This window comes from Myxocyprinus asiaticus, chromosome 18 (genome assembly GCF_019703515.2).
Source record: "Myxocyprinus asiaticus isolate MX2 ecotype Aquarium Trade chromosome 18, UBuf_Myxa_2, whole genome shotgun sequence".
NCBI lineage: Eukaryota > Metazoa > Chordata > Actinopteri > Cypriniformes > Catostomidae > Myxocyprinus > Myxocyprinus asiaticus.
The window spans coordinates 28,102,293-28,122,936 of NC_059361.1; the positions used below are offsets into that span (position 1 = coordinate 28,102,293).

At 39.0% G+C, this 20,644-nt stretch overlaps 1 protein-coding gene across 1 annotated transcript; it reads left to right on the plus strand.

Annotated features, from left to right (window-relative positions):
• The first annotated feature begins 385 nt into the window (after window positions 1-385).
• Window positions 386-19,683, plus strand: LOC127456396 (hyaluronan synthase 3-like). Its single transcript, XM_051724864.1, has 7 exons — window positions 386-858; window positions 1,754-1,825; window positions 2,024-2,196; window positions 2,460-2,996; window positions 6,079-6,708; window positions 15,929-16,030; window positions 16,169-19,683. Exons 4-7 carry the CDS (start codon window positions 2,988-2,990, stop codon window positions 17,096-17,098), a joined length of 1,671 nt encoding a protein of 556 aa, XP_051580824.1. The 5' UTR covers window positions 386-858; window positions 1,754-1,825; window positions 2,024-2,196; window positions 2,460-2,987; the 3' UTR covers window positions 17,099-19,683.
• Window positions 19,684-20,644: the final 961 nt, after the last annotated feature.

The window sequence follows — 20,644 nt, forward strand, 5'->3', positions numbered from 1 at the left end:
TGATAATAAATGGCTTCATATGATCACTATCCTTAAATAAAAGACAGTTTTTTTGCACGATCAGTCATATTTTCAAAATCAATGCCAAAATGTCAAAATTTCTGCTAGGGTATGCAAACTTTTGAGCACAACTGTATATTGATTATATCAGAGCATGCTGCAATCTATCTTTCCTTCTCTTCCTTCATTCGCCAGACCTGCAGGCTGCCAGCAGGAGGGGTGCAGGGAGGGGTGATAGATAAATAAATAACCCAATAAAGGATGCATTGAGAGGGTGTGTGTGTGTAGCCAAGGGATGAGGGTGCCTGCTCAAACAGTCCTGGGTTTTGTAGGGGGCCGGCTGCACTGCAGAGCAGAGGGAAAGGCAAGAGGGGACCTTGAAAGAGGCAACAGTGCAGGTGGGGTGCTGAGATTTAGGCTGCACTGCAGAAAGATGTAGAGAGGAGAGCAGTTTCCAATGCAGTACAGCACTTAGAGAGATGAGGTCTACTAGCAGACCCCAAACCGTCTCGCACTGCCTGTAGTGGGTATGGACGCAATGCCAGGTGAGAACTTAATTCAGAGCTGATAGCAGAGGCCTTCATGCCCCAGGACTGGGGCCGGGGGTGTGGGCGGTTGAGTACGAGGGTGATGGTGCTGTATTTTTGAATAAGGGATCTCCTGAATTAAGTGTGGCTTGAATAAAGATGTAGTGTGGGCAGAAGGCTGAACAAGGACAGTGCTGTACTCTGCTGTACTGAAGAGGAGTGTGGAGCAGACGCCTGGCAGACAGACGCACACACACACACACACACACCGGCTCGGCAAGACTCCACCAGAGGAGAGAGAGCCCACAGTCACAGCTGCAGGGCTGGAAAGGTAAGGAACATTTATTTCAACTAGACTTTCATATTGTGTCTGTGTGTATTGCAGGAATGGTAATTAGATGAAATATGGAGTTTGCAGCTCAAGTGCTATGTGACATGTTCAATATGTGGTTATATGTGTTTGTAACACACACAAAATTGAGTCAGAGCATGGAGTTTTTGGTAGGGTGAGTGTTTTCACTCAAACAGCCTTCTGTAAGCTTGTGTTTGTACAAGGCAGTCAAAAAAGATCACTGCACTAAATAACTTAAGAAAAATGCTTCGGAGTAGCTCTGCATACTGAATTTATGTGATTTTTAAAATTGTGCTGTGTGTGTTATTAGTAATTACACTTTTAGCCCTAGTGGTATAGGGCCTTCTGTTTCCTGGCACCCTTGTTAGTGCCCTAAGGCTAAGTTACTAACAGCAGACAGTACAGAGTGAGACAGGAAAGCTTCAGAAATTGGTTCGAAGTCGTGTTGCACAGCCGAGAAAAATGAATGTTTAGATTTCCATGTCATCATGTGTAGACAACACAAGGGTCTGGTGAGAGTTTCAAAAGGCACTGCTGAGTTTTACAAATAGCCAGAGACCAAAATAATAGCCAAGTGATCAGGATTCACAACAGTTCAAGGCTGAAGCCTGCTGGAAAGACTTCACAAAAGATTTGGTAAATATGACATGCTAATTTGCAGATGCACTGCAAGTATTTAGAGTTTCTTCAACAGGATTAATAATATTATTATTGTTGTTGTTATTCAGTATAATATCATCTTAATTTTTGTGTTAAATCTTACTTTTTATTGTTAAATGCTAGATAATTGAAAATATATAAACATTTCTGTATTAAAACATAAGCAATACTGTATATAATTTTTTTATTTTATTTATTTATTTTTATTGGATAGATGGACACAAGTCTCTGTAAATGCCCCCCAGTGGTGATGGCTGATAAGTCGCCTCCTCTTTACAACACTGAGGTGGGTGGTGTCATTAACGGGACACCATAAGAAATGTCTTTTTGTACTTTATTACTTTTTTCTTTGGCAAATGTCTTTTTTCTTACATTTTTATGAAGCTCTCATATGTTGATTTATTATGATAAAAATATTAAGAAATAGAGTGCATAACAACTCTCTCATCATTTACTCGCCCACATGACTTTCTTTCTTCTGCAGAACACAAACGAAGATTTTTAGAAGAATATCTCAGCTCTATAGATCCATACAAAGCAAGTGAATGGTGATCAGGCCTTTGAAGCTCCAAAAAGGAGATAAAGTCAGCATAAACATAATCCATCAGACTCTAGTGGTTTAATCAATGTCTTCTGAAGTGATCCAATCGGTTTTGGGTGAGAACAGACTTTCACTGTACATCTTGACAGCAGTCTCTTTGTTTATCATAATTTTAAGCTCGATTTCACTTCCTAGCTCCTTCTAGTGCTCTGCGCAAGTGTTAAGCACTAGGAAGTATAATCGAGCTGGAAAACATGATCGTGCCTAGAGACTGCAATGGCAAGATGTACAGTGAAAAATTAGTTACATTTTGGTCTGTTATTGGACAAATATTGGCACATTCTTATTTTACCCATTCACACCATGCTCTGCTTTTCAGCCATTCATCGCACTTCCTGTTACCTGGCTCCCTCCCTCTCCTGGTGATTCCCAGCCCCCCCTTCCTTCCTCTCCCACCTCCTCCTTTTGTGGAGTGTCTTCCATCCAGAGTTCTCACTCTATCTGCTCCATATCTGAGAATACAGACTATCTCAGGGCAAGGAGCTTCGGCTGGTTGGTAGTCACCCTCCTACCAACATGCGCAACACCTGTGACTTCATAGCTCTGGATCCTGTCTGCTTCTTTGTCATCTGCAACCACCTGCCATGATCATCCCTACCATCATTAACATGATAATCAGACCTGAGAACAGCTTTCTGCATCTTCTTTGGATTTTCTTTGGAAAGCTGGATTACTGAAATGAGCCAGTAAAACAGACTGGAGAAATTTCAAACAGCAGATGAAATAGAATGATCTCCTAATAGTCATAACTTAATTATTTAAGGGCTGTCATATAACTAAGGATCTGAGATCATTGGAGAGAGACTATATATGGACTGATCTCCATTTGGGCTGTGGACATCTCATCATGACAACAGTGAGTAAAGGTTAACCTTTGACCTCTTTCATGCCTGGAAAGATGAAATGTTGACTCTTTTTCTGTCATTAAGTTGTTCACTGGTTTGTTAAACAAGTTATAAGGCTGTTTAACACTGCCCCAACAAACACCATTATTTCAAACATACAAAGTTACTTGTTGCATTTAGAATTTTGGGAAATGTTACTGTCATGGACCATTTTTACTGTGATAATGAATCCCTGCCTAAAATTTGCAGTGTAAATCTAGCAAACTTTTTATATTTCCATTTTTGATTGAATGAAAATAAAACTTTATTATTATAGGGAGTGATGGTAAAATTGGTATCTTTCTCTCTTCTGACTGCCGAAATCCACAGCTCTCATGGAAATGTAATAGGGTTTTTACTTTTGCTGTTGGAGCCAAAAGGGACACAAAAATAATATTTGCTGTGTAGCATTTGTCTCCCCATTTACTGCTATAGAAGTTTACTCTGTTATAGTTTACTTCCATGTTCCAAACCCTGAAAATGAGAAAATGGCATTGTCACACTGCCCCAACAAACACCAACAGGGTTAAGACACTGATCCAACAAAACCCAACAACCATTGGAATTTTGTGTTTGTTCTGGTGTTATTTAGGGCCAAATATGAGATATTGTGCTGTTGAGGTGCTTCATTTTTGGACTTTCTGATTCTCCACTGTTTTTTTGGTGACACATTCCTTTGCAAGTTATCAATGATGGTGGCGTTTATTTTTTTCTGTGAATGCCTTTCTACTTTTCATCACACATATTGCAGTGGGTTTATTTGTATTGTTTGGGGACTAAGTGATAGTTGGCATCCTGTTGAGTTTGACACGGGGCCCCTCTTCACCCCTGTCCCTCTGAGCTAACAAGTCCTCTGGAGGAAGAGTCCCTCTAATTAGGGTCAAACATACCACTCGGTATCAGCCCGCTGTCTCAATCTCTCCCTCAGGGTCTATTGTCAGTTTGTTGTTCCCAGGAGAAGTATAGGACCAGACAAGAAAGGGAGGAAGATAAATCCTTTATATTGCTCAAGGTCATATTGAAATGTTTTTGGATTTATTGCAATTATAGAATTTAGAGATGTGCACATTTACTATGTACTTACAGTATGTTACATTGGTGATTTTTTCAAGTCAAAATGCTTACATGAAAAGGATATTTATGTGTTTCTTGGAATTATGTTTAAATGACGTAAAAATGCCTGTCTGGTGCAGCTGTAAATAACTGTAGGAAACAGACTAACAGTCAGTTACTGTGGTAGAAAAATCAACAACCACTTCAGTAGAAGTCAACATTATTTCTGCCACTCTTCTCCATTGCAGCGGCTGTTATGATATAAGGCCACTGAGTGAAGCGACTCTTTCTTCCATGAGAGGCGGAGCAGGGAGCCAATGGAATGAATGAAAGGGGGAAATTGTTTCCCAGTCTGGCTGCCTCTGATTACCTGCCAAGCATGGCTAAGCCTTTAATTAAAGTCATTAACCAGAGAGAAAGAGTAAAAAGTTAGACAGAAAGAGAGAGGGACTGAAAAAGAAAAAGAATATGGAGTGTCACGTATCATTTGTTATAATCTAATATTATCAAGAACTCAGTTGTTGCCAAAGGTTTGAAATACATTTTGTAGTGTCCAGTTTGAATGCAATTGTTAAAAAAATATATATATATATTTTTTTTTAAAATCTTCTCTCCTGTTAATGGGGGAATCTTACATACCTGTCAAGAACATGACCGGACATATTTCACCCAATATCAAAAGAAAAAAGAAATAAGAAATTATATTTTGTACAAATAAAATGTTTTTGTAAAAGGAAAGAGTCTTAGACTAGTATGATCTTTTGACTTGTGGCAGCTAAGAAATGTCTTTGTGAGATTCACCCTAAAACTAGGTAATAAATAAATACATAAATCTCTTAATACTGAAATATTCTGTAGATCACTTTTTGTTCCCTCATGCATAGGAAGGTCTATTCAAAGGGATAGTTCACCCAAAAATGTTAATTCTCTCAATTTACTCATGATTTCTACTCTGTAGAACACAAATGAAGATTTTTAGAAGAATATTTCAGCTCTGTGGGTCCATACAATGCAAGTGAATGGGTACCAAAATTGTGAAGCTCCAAAAGGACATAAAGGCAGAATAAAAGTAATTAATTTGACTCCAGTGGTTAAATCCATGTCTTCAGAGGCAACATGATAGGTGTTGGTGAGAAACAGATAAATATTTAAGTCCTTTTTTTACTTTCAATCTCCACTTACACATCCTTCTTCGTTTTTTCTTTTTTTTTTTTTTTCTCGGTCATTTGCATTCTGGGCAGGGAGGAGAATTTATGGTAAAAACAGACTTAAATATTGATCTGTTTAACCACTGGATATGGATTACTTTTATGCTGCCTTTATGTGCTTTTTGGAGGTTCAAAGTTTTGGAACCCATTCACTTGCATTGTATGGACCTACAAATCTGAGATCTTCTTCTAAAAATCTTTGTGTCCAGCAGAAGAAAGAAAGTCATACACATCTGGGATGACATGATGGTGAGTAAATGATGAGATATTTTAATTTTTGGGTGAACTATACCTTTAAGTTAATATTTAGGTAACAGTAACTATTATGGTCCCACTGTAGATAAATAGCTGCTAGTGGGAGGGGCAATAAGAGGAAATACTCTGCTAAGAAGGGAGAACAGATAATGAGGTCTTACTATTTACTCTTCCCTCAGTCTCTTACATGCCAGCAGTAGAGGCAGCCATGGGTTATGATTGACAAGGGTCTGCCTGATACAGACTTGCTTGAACCAACACGGAAGAGTTGAACTAGTAGAGCATGGCACTAGAATGCCAAAGTCATGGGTCAGTTTCCCAAGGAACACACATCCTGCCCAAAAATGTATACCTTGAATGCACTCCAAGTTATTTTGGATTAAAAAAAAAAAAAGTCTTCCAAATACATTAATAGAAATGAATAGAAATGATGACAACTCAAGCATTCCACAAACATTGCCACAGCTGACTTATTTATCTGTCTTATCAGTAATATTAGTAATTACTGCTATTTCTCTCTCTCTCTCTCTCTCTTTAGATGCCCTCTCGTTTTGGCACTGCGGTGCGGATCTTCACCACCACCTTGTTTGCAGCAGTGGTGCTTTTTGCCATCCTGCTGGCCTATGTAACGGGTTACCAGTTCATCCACACTGAGCAGCATCACCTCTCTTTTGGCCTGTACGGAGCCTTTCTATCACTCCACCTCCTGCTGCAGAGCCTCTTTGCCTTCCTGGAGCACAGGCAGATGCGGGGACCCTCCAGACCCCAGCACTTGTGGTGCACCGTGGCCCTCTGCATCGCAGCCTACCAGGAGGATCCGGACTACCTCCGCAAATGTCTGCGGAGCGTACGGCGCATTTCCTTTCCCGGCCTTAAAGTGGTGCTGGTGGTGGATGGGAACCAGCAGGAAGATGCCTACATGATGGATATCTTCCAGGAAGTGTTGGGGGGAGCGGAGCAGACAGGTTGTGTGGTGTGGAAGGGGAACTACCATAGCGACGGAGATGGAGGAGGAGGAAAGGGCTCACTGCATGCAGAGGAGGCTGCACAGGTGGCCAAGGTGGTGCGGAGCTGCCGGTATTCCTGTATTATGCAGGAGTGGGGAGGCAAAAGAGAGGTGATGTACACAGCCTTCAAAGCACTGGGAAATACTGTGGATTACATACAGGTGAGTCTGCAGACACCACTGGAATAGTTCACTCAAAATGAATAGTTCACCCAAAAAAGACAGTTCTGTCATTATTATAATATTGTTTCAAACCCGTATTACTTCCTTTCTTTTGCAGCATATTCCAAGTCTTCTAAAGCAATATGATCACATTTCTCCTTCACAATGACTCGTTACAGGGACATAATTCTTTTGCGTTTTCGACATAAATAATATATTAGAAATAACCATAACACTATAATATACTTAGAAGTAATTAATTGAAAGTCAGTCACTGTAATCTGATTACAAGAATTCAAAATGTAATGCATTACACTACTTTCGACTAAAAAGAAATTAGATTACAGTAACAAATTACTTTGTGATGGGATTACACCCATCAATCTGTGTATAACAGAAGAAAGTAATACATGTTTGGAGAAACATTTTTGTGAGTAAATAATAACAGAATTTTCATTTTGGAGTGAAATATTTCTTTAAACAGACCTAGATTCATCCTGAATATAAAATAAAATGTAATCATAATCCAAATCTGTGCAGCAGTGAGGTCAAAGGTCACTTTTCCGTCACCTATAGTCCTGACACACCTGTGTGCTGTCAGCAGCCTTTCATTTCTTTTGCTCAGGATATGACTGATATCTGCAGAAACTAAGATGACCTTGAAACATCTGTGCCTCTAGTTTTTTGTAACAGTCAGTTATTGTTCAGACAGTCTACATCAGCATCAACTAGGCTTGGGATCGATGCCATTTTCACGCATGGATAATCAGAAGATTTTTCAGATGATAATTGATATACATTTATATATTTTTTCAGATTTAAATAGGGCTGCTCGTTCAACAATAGTCTTTGTCTTTTCAAACATATTTCTCAACACAACTTTGGTAAAGTGTGAGCGGCAGGGTAAATTAAAGTGGGTCGCACACCGGACTTGTCTGATGGATGACATGGCACGTTTTAAAATTTAGAAATAATTATTTATTATGAAGGTTTACACAAACTGCAGGCTCGCAGGCTCCGGAGGCTGTTAAAAATACTGCAGCGCCACGGAGCTCAACTCGCATAGTTTTCCATTATGTTTAACCTAAATCATTATCAGAGGACAAAGATTATTTACTCTTGTCATTACTAGATGATCTATTGTTCTAAGTATCTTTCATAGGGCCTACACAATGTATTTTCAGTAACAAATATGTTGTTTTGTGGTTTGGCAGCTTGAATGAAAGAACTATTCAAGGCTACATACAGGGAAATCTCATAATAAATGTCGCTATTTCTAATCGTTTAGTTTGCACAGTTACACCAGTTTCATACACTAACCTGCAAACTCATCAAGTCACTTTTTTTTTATCCCCTTTTCTCCCAATTTGGAATGCCCAGTTCCCACTACTTAGTAGGTCCTCGTGACAGCACGGTTACTCAGCTCGAAATTTCTGTGTGATATGTTGCCCCCTTTGTGATCTCCCAAAGCAATTACGTCAGACTACATTGAATGGAATGCAACTGGCAGTGGATTGAAAGCACACAAATTAAGCTTCTAATTTAAATGTCGGCTGATGTTAATGTATCGGTGCCTCAAACTGTATAGATAAAATATCGTACCGATCAATAATCGATATTTTATGACATCCCTAGCATCAAACTTGCAAAAGATACATTTCTCCTTTAATGTTAATAATCAGGGGTTAAATTGGGAAGTGGGAGATCCCTGAAGTTGGGCGATGTCGCAACCCCACATAAAAAAAAATTATAAGTGTTTTAGTAAAATACATGGGTATATAAATATGGATTTATTAATATGTCTGTATGGTATGTAATTCATTGATGTTTTTTTTCTTTCAGATTAATACATTTTATTGGGCTAAAGATTTGTGTGTCAATATTTATGCATGTTATTATTCAACTTAATTGTGAAAATAGATAATTATATGGAATATTTGGTTTTGTGTTTTACTTTAGATGTAAAAAAAAAAAAAAAAAAAAAAATGCCATCAAATGTATTTTATACATTTTATACAAATCAGATGAAAGCTGGGACAAGTTACCTCCTACTTGCCCCAGGTTGGGGGTTGGTCATCTTATAGAACAGACCTGGGCAACTTACTGTCTGCGGGCCGGATCCGGCCCTCCACATGGTTAAATGTGGCCCGTGGCTCATTTATCCTTAAAGTGTTTTTTGTTTTCATTGGATATTTCAGTTATCTTGCATTGGGACCTAACGCGCCTCCACAAGCATTTAACATGCTCAGGGTTGCCAGATAAGAGACGCAACACCCCCAATTTGAGATTTATACTTTAGCGAATTGAAAATATTCCACACAATGTTATACATATTTTATGCAGTCTGGCAACCATCCATGGGAATGCGCTCTTTCTAGCTCTCGCTTTCCCCTTTGAACAAACTTAGCGATCTCTAATGCAATATTCTGCTCAAGGAAAAGTGATATACAGCCACTCTGTGTCCATTTTTGAGGCTACTTGTGATGTTTGGTGCTACTAAGTTTGCAGGTAAACCTTCTCAGTGATGAAATTAAATATAAAAGTAGATCTCGGCATCATTGACGTGAGCAAAAGCAAGCGAGAGACGAATATGTATTTTTTATGTGTGCAGTTTAGAAATGTTGAAGTCCCCTCACACCTGTATGTTAATCTAACTCTTGCAGTCATCATTAATCATAGTCATGCAGCCTGTTTTATTCAGTTGTGTGCTGAATGGAAAGTCAAACCATTGACGAGACCCATATCATGACCCTTTTAGCATGTAAACGGGTAATGTTTTGAGAATAAAATAAGTAATCTAGCCTGCTTTGCAACAAACATTAAAAGGTCTATAATGTTTTTTTTTTTTTTTTTTTAACAGACCCCTGATGTAGAAAGTGTTAAACTGAATAATACATTAACAGGGAAGTAGAGATGGTAAAATATATAATTTATAATAAGCTCAGCCTTTATTCAGTTTTTTAATGCCTGATAGAAAAGTATCTAAATTTGTAGAGCAATGCAATACTTTAGGCAATTGCAGAATAGTCCCTTTAGTCACATTTACACTTCAGAAAATTTAGTACACAACTATTTCTGGGCTTAAAAGATACAAAAACCAAATCAGTGCGGAACACTGTATCTCAAAAGGAATACAATGTGGCCCCCTATGCACTACTTAAAGCCTGATGTGGCCCCTTTACCAAAATAGTTGAACATGCTAAACTTAAATCTAATTATGTTACAATTTAAAAGCAAATGCACATGGTTCTTAACGGGGGAACAAACACCTTCTACACAACTAACTTTTACTCATATTGTTTTTTTTTTTTTTGCTCGAAAAACTTTTTATTAAAGGGTCAAAATTGACACTAACTAAATCAGACAAATTTGCTGGGAATAAAATCCCCAAATACTTAATGCCCTGTTTGGGCCATTGGAAGGCACCCGGCTGAAAAGCCGTTACTGGGCAGTACGCTGTCAGAGCCAAAGCTTCGGATTTAGACCAATTAACTTTGTATCCTGAGAACTTGGAAAAGGAATTAATAATTCTGTGGAGGCAAGGCATAGATCTAGTAGGTTCAGAGACAAATAATAAAATATCATCTGCGTAAAGCAAAAGCTTATGCACCACGCCTCCCGCCATCAACCCTGGAAAATCATCTTCCTTTCTTATCGCAGCTGCTAATGGTTCCAGGGCAAGACAGAACAATAATGGGGAAAGAGGGCAGCCCTGCCAAGTGCCCCTATCCAGAGTAAAATAATCTGAAATTAATCCATTTGCTTGTACTGCTGCTACAGGGTGTTTATAAGTAACTTAATCCAACCAATAAATGTACTCCCGAACCCATACATTTCCAAAATCTTAAAAAGATAATCCCATTCTACCATATCAAACGCTTTTTCGGCATCAAGTGAGATGACAGCGACCGGAGTCTGATCATTTGCCACTGACCACATAATATTGATGAGACGCCTGATGTTATCAGAAGAGCTACGGCCCCAAATAAATCCCACCTGATCTATATGTATAAGAGATGTCATAACCTTACTTAATCGGTTAGCCAACATTTTTGACAATATTTTTACATCTATTTGGATCAGGGAGATTGGACGGTAACTTTTACACTCGCTTGGATCTTTGTCCTTTTTAAGAATCAGACTGATCCGGGCTTGTGTCATGGTTGGAGGAAGCTTTCCATTCTTTAATGATTCAATATAAACTTCTAACAAAAATGGAGCCAGTTCTGTAGCATAGGATCTAAAAAATTCAGTGACAAAACCATCTGGCCCCAGAACCTTGCCAGTAGGTAGGGACTTAATTACCTCGTCAAGCTCCTCCAAAGGTTATCTCATAATCAAGAGAGTTTTTTTGCTCAATCGTCAGTTTAGGAAGATCTAATGGTTCCACAAAGTTTCTAATATCTTCATCAGTAGACGAAGACGTGGAACTATAAAGATCAATATAGAACTCTTTAAAGGCATTATTAATATCAATAGCTGAGGTAAAAATGTCACCACCAGCAGATTTCACTGAGGCAATGGTAGAAAGAGACTCTCTCTGCTTAATATATCTAGCCAAAAGCTTCCCTGCTTTGTCACCCGACTCAAAGTATGACTGTCTTGCCCTGAATAACCAAGACTCCACTTTCCGTGACAAAATAGTATTATATCTACAGGTGCATCTCAATAAATTAGAATGTCGTGGAAAAGTTCATTTATTTCAGTAATTCAACTCAAATTGTGAAACTCGTGTATTAAATAAATTCAGTGCACACAGACTGAAGTAGTTTAAGTCTTTGGTTCTTTTAATTGTGATGATTTTGGCTCACATTTAACAAAAACCCACCAATTCACTATCTCAAAAAATTAGAATATGGTGACATGCCAATCAGCTAATCAACTCAAAACACCTGCAAAGGTTTCCTGAGCCTTCAAAATGGTCTCTCAGTTTGGTTCACTAGGCTACACAATCATGGGGAAGACTGCTGATCTGACAGTTGTCCAGAAGACAATCATGTAAGCCACAAACATTCATTGCCAAAGAAGCTGGCTGTTCACAGAGTGCTGTATCCAAGCATGTTAACAGAAAGTTGAGTGGAAGGAAAAAGTGTGGAAGAAAAAGATGCACAACCAACCGAGAGAACCGCAGCCTTATGAGGATTGTCAAGCAAAATCGATTCAAGAATTTGGGTGAACTTCACAAGGAATGGACTGAGGCTGGGGTCAAGGCATCAAGACCACACACAGACGTGTCAAGGAATTTGGCTACAGTTGTCGTATTCCTCTTGTTAAGCCACTCCTGAACCACAGACAATGTCAGAGGCGTCTTACCTGGGCTAAGGAGAAGAAGAACTGGACTGTTGCCCAGTGGTTCAAAGTCCTCTTTTCAGATGAGAGCAAGTTTTGTATTTCATTTGGAAACCAAGGTCCTAGAGTCTGGAGGAAGGGTGGAGAAGCTCATAGCCCTAGTTGCTTGAAGTCCAGTGTTAAGTTTCCACAGTCTGTGATGATTTGGGGTGCAATGTCATCTGCTGGTGTTGGTCCATTGTGTTTTTTGAAAACCAAAGTCACTGCACCCATTTACCAATTAATTTTGGAGCACTTCATGCTTCCTTCTGCTGACCAGCTTTTTAAAGATGCTGATTTCATTTTCCAGCAGGATTTGGCACCTGCCCACACTGCCAAAAGCACCAAAAGTTGGTTAAATGACCATGGTGTTGGTGTGCTTGACTGGCCAGCAAACTCACCAGACCTGAACCCCATAGAGAATCTATGGGGTATTGTCAAGAGGAAAATGAGAAACAAGAGACCAAAAAATGCAGATGAGCGGAAGGCCACTGTCAAAGAAACCTGGGCTTCCATACCACCTCAGCAGTGCCACAAACTGATCACCTCCATGCCACGCCAAATTGAGGCAGTAATTAAAGCAAAAGGAGCCCCTACCAAGTATTGAGTACATATACAGTAAATGAACATACTTTCCAGAAGGCCAACAATTCACTAAAAATATTTTTTTCTATTGGTCTTATGATGTATTCTAATTTTTTGAGATAGTGAATTGGTGGGTTTTTGTTAAATGTGAGCCAAAATCATCACAATTAAAAGAACCAAAGACTTAAACTACTTCAGTCTGTGTGCATTTAATTTATTTAATACACGAGTTTCACAATTTGAGTTGAATTACTGAAATAAATTAACTTTTCCATGACATTCTAATTTATTGAGATGCACCTGTATATTTCAATTGGGTCAATTCTCCGAGGCCATCAGCTGACACACGGTGCTTCAGCTCAGCCTCTGCACTTTTAATATTCTCTTCCAACTCCACGAGTTCTCGTGCTTTGGATTTTTTGGTGAATGAGGCATACTGTATGATCCGACCCCTAGAACCACCTTAAGTGCCTCCCAAGCCATGCCCACAGAGGATACTGAGGACCAGTTGGTCTCCATATAAACATTGATTTCAGTCTTTAACATTTGTTGGAAATCAGGATTTTGCAAAAGGGACACATTAAGGTGCCATCTATGTGATTTATTTTTCTCTGTATATGGCAACACCTCTAAACTCACCAGGGCATGATCTCCAATTGAGCAATCAACAACAGATGAAATGAGGGATTTGGATATAAAAAAAAAAAAAAAAAAATCTATTCTAGAATAAATCTTATGGACTGATGAAAAAAATGTATAGTCTCTACCAGATGGGTTCAAAAGTCTCCAAATATCCGTAAGACCAAGATTTTTACACATCTTGTGAAGCGTCAATGTTGCTCTAGGGGGTTTACACACTTTTGCTTTACTGTGATCAAGGACAGAGTCCATCAAAAGATTAAAGTCTCTTCCCAATATTATATCATGAGGGGTGCCAGCGGCTTGCAACATCCCTTCAAGATCTATAAAAAAGCCCTGATCATCAGTGTTAGGTGCGTAAATATTAGCCAAAAATCAACCTTTGCCCTTGAATTTCAGCTAACACAATAATGACTCTTCCTAATTTATCTTTAGTCTGTTTGAGACATTTGAATTGTTGATGTTTATTTACCAATATAATGACTCCCTTGCTCTTACTTGAGCTAGCACTAAAAAAAACGTGTCCACCCATATCTTCCCAAATTTTTCAGCTTCCTGCGGGGAAAGATGCGTTTCTTGAAGAAACACTATATCATATTTCTTACGTTTAAGAAAAGTAATAACCTTCCTTCTTTTTATGTGGTGCCCCAACCCATTCACATTCCATGTGGAGAGAGATAGTACACTCATATTAACATTTTACATATTGATATAATAAAAATAAATAAACTGTGTGTCAAAAACAAAATTATACAGACCACATTCCCCATTAGTGAAACAATCAAACCCCAAACTTCCCCCCGAACAAAACAAACAGAAAAAAGAAAAATGTACGCATTAATCCTGTGCACGAAAGCGCCAACCGGCGACAATCCCTTTCAATTCAAAAGGTCCATGAACACCCAAGAGCCCCCATGACAACTTTGCCATTGGATTGCTAAATTTTGCCTCACAAATTTGTGAAGCAAAATTACATAACAGAAAATACTTTGTAAAATAACCCTCAGCCAAAAGGAAGAATGAACACAGAACATGTAGATTAATTCACAGAATTGTTTTAAAGGTGTGATCCTCCACAAAACAAATTTCAGCTGATATAAAACCGTTCAGTTTCACAGATAGACAAACAAATGTTCAGTGAACCAACTGTTATGAGTTCAGCGGATGACGTAATCATTCCAGTGTCCCGTAAACGGCACAAGTTCCAGCCGCTAGGCGGAGCCAACACAAAAAGAATTAGCGGTTAATTCCCTCTCCGAAGACTCCAAATAATCGATTCGTTTCTCAGCATCCGACACTCTTGTAACTAACTCAGAGAATTTTATTTCCATCACCGTAATCGATCGACGTATTACAGCGAGATCCTCCAAGTCAGCAAGAACCTTCGTCAACATCATCGAGTCCCTGGTCTGTAGGTCTGTCGGGGCTTTCATCCTGAACACGTAAGTGTCTTTTAATGTCTCCAGAGCCCGATGATTTTGACTTCTTTGCCATGTTTTACCTCAAAGAGCAAATGTGTAGCTGGGTGTATCGAATTTCACCAAATTATAACATGAGAATAATAACAATTTTAGCAGAGCTCGTCGTTCACACGTCTGCTTCTTGCATGATGTCAACCTTCATCCTTTTACTCATATTGTAATGAAAACCTTTGCGTTCAATTATAAAAGAGTTTAAAATTCTTAACTGTGGCCTGAAGAAGCATTTTCACTAGTGAATCCCACTGTACATTTGCTACATTTTTTTTCCAAAAGAAAAACACACACACACACACAAATGCTGAATCAACAAAAATGGAGAACACATAAATATAATACAAATAACAGTGAAATCTTTTACAGTGTGTTGGTCGAGTGGTCTTTTGATCAAGTTGCAAGGGGAACTGGGAAGAGAAATTCTGCCCTGGATTTTACATAGAAACCAACCCAAATGTTGTTTGGGGGGGGGGGTGTCGCTGTCCTTGTCTGCATATCGCGGCCCCCTTCGGCATATCGCGGCGCCGTTTTGTTGCCCTCTTCAGCCTGTCGCGGCCCGTTCGGCATAACGCGGCGGCCCGTTTCAGCTTATCGCCACCCATTCGGCCCCATTTCACGGCCGGCCCAGCTGGAAAAGTCCTGGTTCTCCCGATCGCCAATCCGCCCCTGTCAAGTTGCATGTTGTATTGATCAGTGTTATTGTTGGTTTGGATGTGAGTAATTTCGGATTAAAACTCCCTTCATGTATAAAAATTTTTAACAACTAAGCAAAATCTTTACTGCACACCAGTGTATCTAAGAAGAAACGGGTAAGCATTTGATGCCATTCTTTGAAACAGCGATCGGACCGCGGCGCGGTACAGAAGCGGAACGTGCGCCTATATGCGGGGGCGAGTGCTGCGAGTGCTGCTCACCTGTATGCTGCCTATAAAAGCCCGCAACTGACTAGAGCGAAGCATAATTCACTTGAAATATTTTTTAGCAAGCACGCTAAAGATGGAATGTGTAAAATGGATCAAACAAAAACCGCAACAGAGAATACAATAAATGGGATGAATTGACAAACAAGCATTTTTTTCTTTTTTTCTTTTTGGAATCGAAGGTGCCGGTTTTGTGTCAAAGTCTCCCCTATGTTTCCCCGACCGTACCGGCCCAATTTAACCCTGATAATTATAAATCTCTTTTGTCTGTAGGTGTGTGATTCGGACACTGTACTGGATCCAGCATGCACAATTGAGATGCTAAAAATTCTAGAGGAGGATCCGCAAGTGGGTGGAGTGGGAGGAGATGTTCAGGTGAGATTTTGCCTCAGACAAAGACTTATTAGTCATAAATGTGCGGAATGACTTTTGACATAGAACTACTGTAACTCATCTGAGGAGCTTTGCTGTTAATGTTGTGTTCCTTGAGTACTTTTCCATTGTCTGTTTCAGATTCTAAACAAGTACGACTCCTGGATCTCCTTCCTGAGCAGCGTCCGTTATTGGATGGCTTTCAACGTGGAGCGGGCCTGCCAGTCTTACTTTGGATGTGTGCAATGCATCAGTGGCCCACTGGGAATGTACCGCAACTCTCTCCTCCAGCAGTTCCTGGAGCCCTGGTACCACCAAACTTTTCTAGGCAGCAAGTGCAGCTTTGGTGATGACCGGCACCTCACCAACCGTGTCCTAAGCTTTGGCTATAAAACCAAGTTCACGGCACGTTCACAATGTCTGACTGAGACCCCCACGCAATACCTGCGCTGGCTTAACCAACAGACCCGCTGGAGCAAGTCTTACTTTCGAGAGTGGCTCTATAACGCACTTTGGTTCCACAAGCACAGCCTCTGGATGACCTATGAATCTGTGGTCACTGGGTTCTTCCCATTCTTTCTGGTGGCTACAGTGATCCATCTGTTTTACCGAGGTCGGCTGTGGAACATCTTACTTTTCTTGCTAACAGTCCAGCTGGTGGGCATGGTGAAGGCCACCTATGCGTGCTTCCTACGAGGCAGCCTTGTCATGATCTTCATGTCATTGTACTCTCTGCTGTACATGTCCAGCCTGCTACCAGCTAAGATCTTTGCAATGTTGACTATTAACAAAGCAGGCTGGGGCACATCAGGCAGGAAAAAGATAGTAGTGAATCTTATTGGAGCTGTGCCTGTGACCGTATGGGCAGCCATTCTGATCGGTGGCGTGGTTTACACCATTTACTGTGAGGTGCAGGAGCCCTTCAGTGAGACAGAGAAGGCCCTTCTCATCGCTGGTACCATCCTCTATGCCTGTTACTGGCTCATACTCCTGGTGCTCTACCTGGCCATAGTGGCCAAGCGCTGTAACAAAAGAGAGGAACAGTATCACCTGTCCTACGCTGAAGCCTAGCATGGTCTCTCTAAAACATATTTAGTGGTGCTGCAGGACATGCTATCAGGGCTCATTTGAAATGACCCCTGTCTTTACATGCTGCTGCATTCCTGGTTATTATTATGGACCATGAGTCCAAAGCCATCAGTTGTTAGATGGTTTAAAGCTACTTGAGAGGTTTCAAGCAGTCACCATAATCAAGAGTTTTTGACAGAGCCATAATTTGCATCAGTTGAAATCAGGAACGGTGCTTCTCATGAATATAAAGCACACACTGAGTTGGCTAGCCAAGGTGGGCGCAAAAAGTTGAGCCAAATGTTAGTTATGGAGCGAGAAGTTCATGTCATTAGGTTGTCATATTAAGTTAAGGTGATTGTACTTATAATTATACTTAATATAGTGATCAACATGTTAAGGTAAAGTGTGTTCCAACACGTGAGGTACACCTTTATAAGACACTAAGCTGACAGTATTTGCCCAAATCAGTCATTATTTTTATTTAGTGTTTTATCTGACAATCCAGCAGAATTCTAAATAGGAATTTTTGTGGTGCTGCTAATACGTTTGAGGTGTAACGTGTTAGGACATTCAAGAAAGATTGAACAACTATATTTAAATAGGATTTTCTGATACTTCACTAAGGTTAAAGGGATAGTTCAACCAAAAATACAAATTCTCTCATCATTTACTCACCCTTATACCATGCCAGATGTGTAGGACTTTCTACTGCTGAACACAAACGAAGATTTTTAGAAGAATATTTCAGCTTTGTAGGTCCTCACAATGCAAGTGAATGGGTACTAAAATGATGTCCAAAAAGCATATAAAGGCAATGTAAAAGTAATCCATATGACTTTAGTTGTTAAATCTATATTTACAGAAGCGATATGATAAGTGTGGGTGAGATACAGATCAGTATTCAAGTCCTTTTATAAAGATCAGTCCCCACTTTCAGTTTCTTCTTTTGTTTTGGTTATTCGCATTCTTTGCACATTTTGCCACCTACTGGACAGGGAGGAGAATTTATGGTAAAAATGGACTTAAATATTATATTATATTATGGTCACCATTCACTTACATTGTAAGGAACAACAGAGTAAATGATGAGAGAATTTTCATTTTTTGGTCAACTATACCTTAAACTGCACTGTAAAAACTATTTACAGTTCAAGATACATTCAAGCTTAAGATCCATTTCCCATAAATGTGTCAGGCAACCAAAGAGGATTAAATAGTGAATAAGGAATGAATTGCATACTACATATACATGCACAGCTAATCCAGATAAAAGGAAAACATTATTAGAGGTCAAAATAACATTTCTCAGTTGTTTCCAAGTCTTCACTAAATTATTGTTAGATATGATACATTAATACAGAATTTATGCTGCCAGGTTTTGACTCAGAAGCAGATCTGTAATTAAAATTATACTTAACTGTTAATTATGTGCTTGTTAGGATTTCTACGCCGATAAATCCACCACACCGGAAAAAAATGTGTTGCTTATTTTCGCTTATTTTGGTGAGGCAAGTTACTTATTTTGGGCTTGTTTTTCCAGACCATGTTGCTTGTTTCTCTTGCGAGATCTGGCAAAACTGCAATTGGTATTTCACCCACCCATTAGCGCACAGTACTGTCATTTTAAAAAGTTATTAACCATTCTTTTATTTTGTTCTAACAGTAACCTTTTGGAAAGGAGGCTGCGGAACTTCTGAACCGGAATGAAAAAAATGCTGTTTTTGCTCAGAACGAACCGAAATGTAAACATTTTGTTTTAGTCCCTGCTTACTAAATGGTTCCCATTATTTAGGTTGAATAAAATGTTAGGAAGAGAGATAAATAAGAACCACATGGCCGAAGTAAATTATTTATGCCCAAGCTATATGTGTTTCAAAAGATTCCTAAAGAATTCAGTTTAGATATGACTTTTAATTGTGCATTTACATATCGAGCAAAGGTAGACAGATTCCAGCTTTTTTCCACTCTCAGCTCTCCAAATTAAACAATTAGTGGATTTACTTCAGTACCACTTCTCCATGAATGCTAAGGCTAACTTTTACTTCCCCCCTAAATTACACATTTAACTCTGGCCATCTTTCAAAGAGCTGAAATCTTAACACTGAGGCTAGTATGTATTTGTGCATGCACAAGTTTAGAGAGGAGCTGTAAGCCTATGAAACACTAGCCCACATGACTCTTGCTTACATGTGCAATACTGTGTTGTAACAGTGGATCGCTGTGGACTGCTGTGGAGGACTAGGCTGCAACATTTGTGACAACTCAAACATGACAGTGTGCATTTTTCAACTTTAAAAAATTGTTTACAATCAAACTTGTAATCTCACTGTTCAAATGTGTATGTTTTAAGATTTTATGCAGTTCAGTTGTAGACTAGGTGCCAAATTTACCAGATTAATATGCTCCTCAGGAACACATGTGCCTCTGAGAGGGCTGTTTAAAAATTATTCAAATGAGGGATTTGGATGAATTGCTTAAAGGGATAGTTCACCCAAAAGTGAAAATTCTCATGCCATCCCAGGTGTGTATGCCTTTCTTTCTTATGCAGAACACAAAGATTTTTAGAAGAATATTTCAGCTCTGTAGGTTCATTCAATGTAAGTGAATGGTGACCAGAATTTTAAAGCTCCAAAAAGCACATAAAGGCCACATAAAAGTAATCCATAAGACTCCAGTGATTTAATCATGTTTTCTGAAGCAATCCAATCATTTTTGGTGAGAACAGACCAAAATACAATTATAAATATAGGAAGCATAATCAAGCTTGAAATCATGATTGCCAAGGAGACTGTTGATGTCAACATTCATTGTGAAAAAGGAGTTTTATTTTAGTCTGTTCTCATCTGAAATCGATTGGATCGCTTCTGAAGATATGCATTAAATCTCTGGAGTCTTATGGATTACTTTTATGCTGCCTTTATGTGCTTTTTGGAGCTTCAAAGATTTGGTCTCCATTCACTTGTGTTATTTGGACCAACAGAGCTGAAATATTCTTCTAAAAATCTTTATTTGTGTTCTGCAGAAGAAAGAAAGTCATACACATCTGGGATAGCATGAGGGTGAGTATATAATGAGAGATTTTTCCTTTTTGGGTGAACTACCACTTTAAGCAATATACAACAAGAAAAGAAATTGAGTAACATTTACCATGATATATCAATTAATGATATTACACTGCTGTCCACCAGACACAGTGATACAGAACTAATGGATTTTTGAAACAACAATTTGTAGATAGCGTATTTTCTTTTATCAGATTCTGTGTAAATGAGGTTTACATCAGTCATTCTTTCAAGTATATTGTAAAGGAATATATATTTTTATAATGTAAAATTCAGAGATATTTTAAACATGCAATTATCCTGACACATACTAATGTATCTACATTTTCTTAGGATAATTTAATTGATGGAAAACCTGTTAAATTACTTTCATGACACTGTTATGAAATTAGGAAATTATAAATTATTCATATTCCACAATGGTACATTTCACTGAGGGAATATAGTGTTTTTAAACTAAATGCACAGTTGTTTTAGAGATCGC

Excerpts from the sequence above, each read along its gene's own strand:
- LOC127456396 (XM_051724864.1), top strand. Across the intron at positions 6,709-15,928 it reads ATACTGTGGATTACATACAG|GTGTGTGATTCGGACACTGT; the intron begins GTGAGTCTGCAG and ends TTTTGTCTGTAG. Across the intron at positions 16,031-16,168 it reads GAGTGGGAGGAGATGTTCAG|ATTCTAAACAAGTACGACTC; the intron begins GTGAGATTTTGC and ends TGTCTGTTTCAG.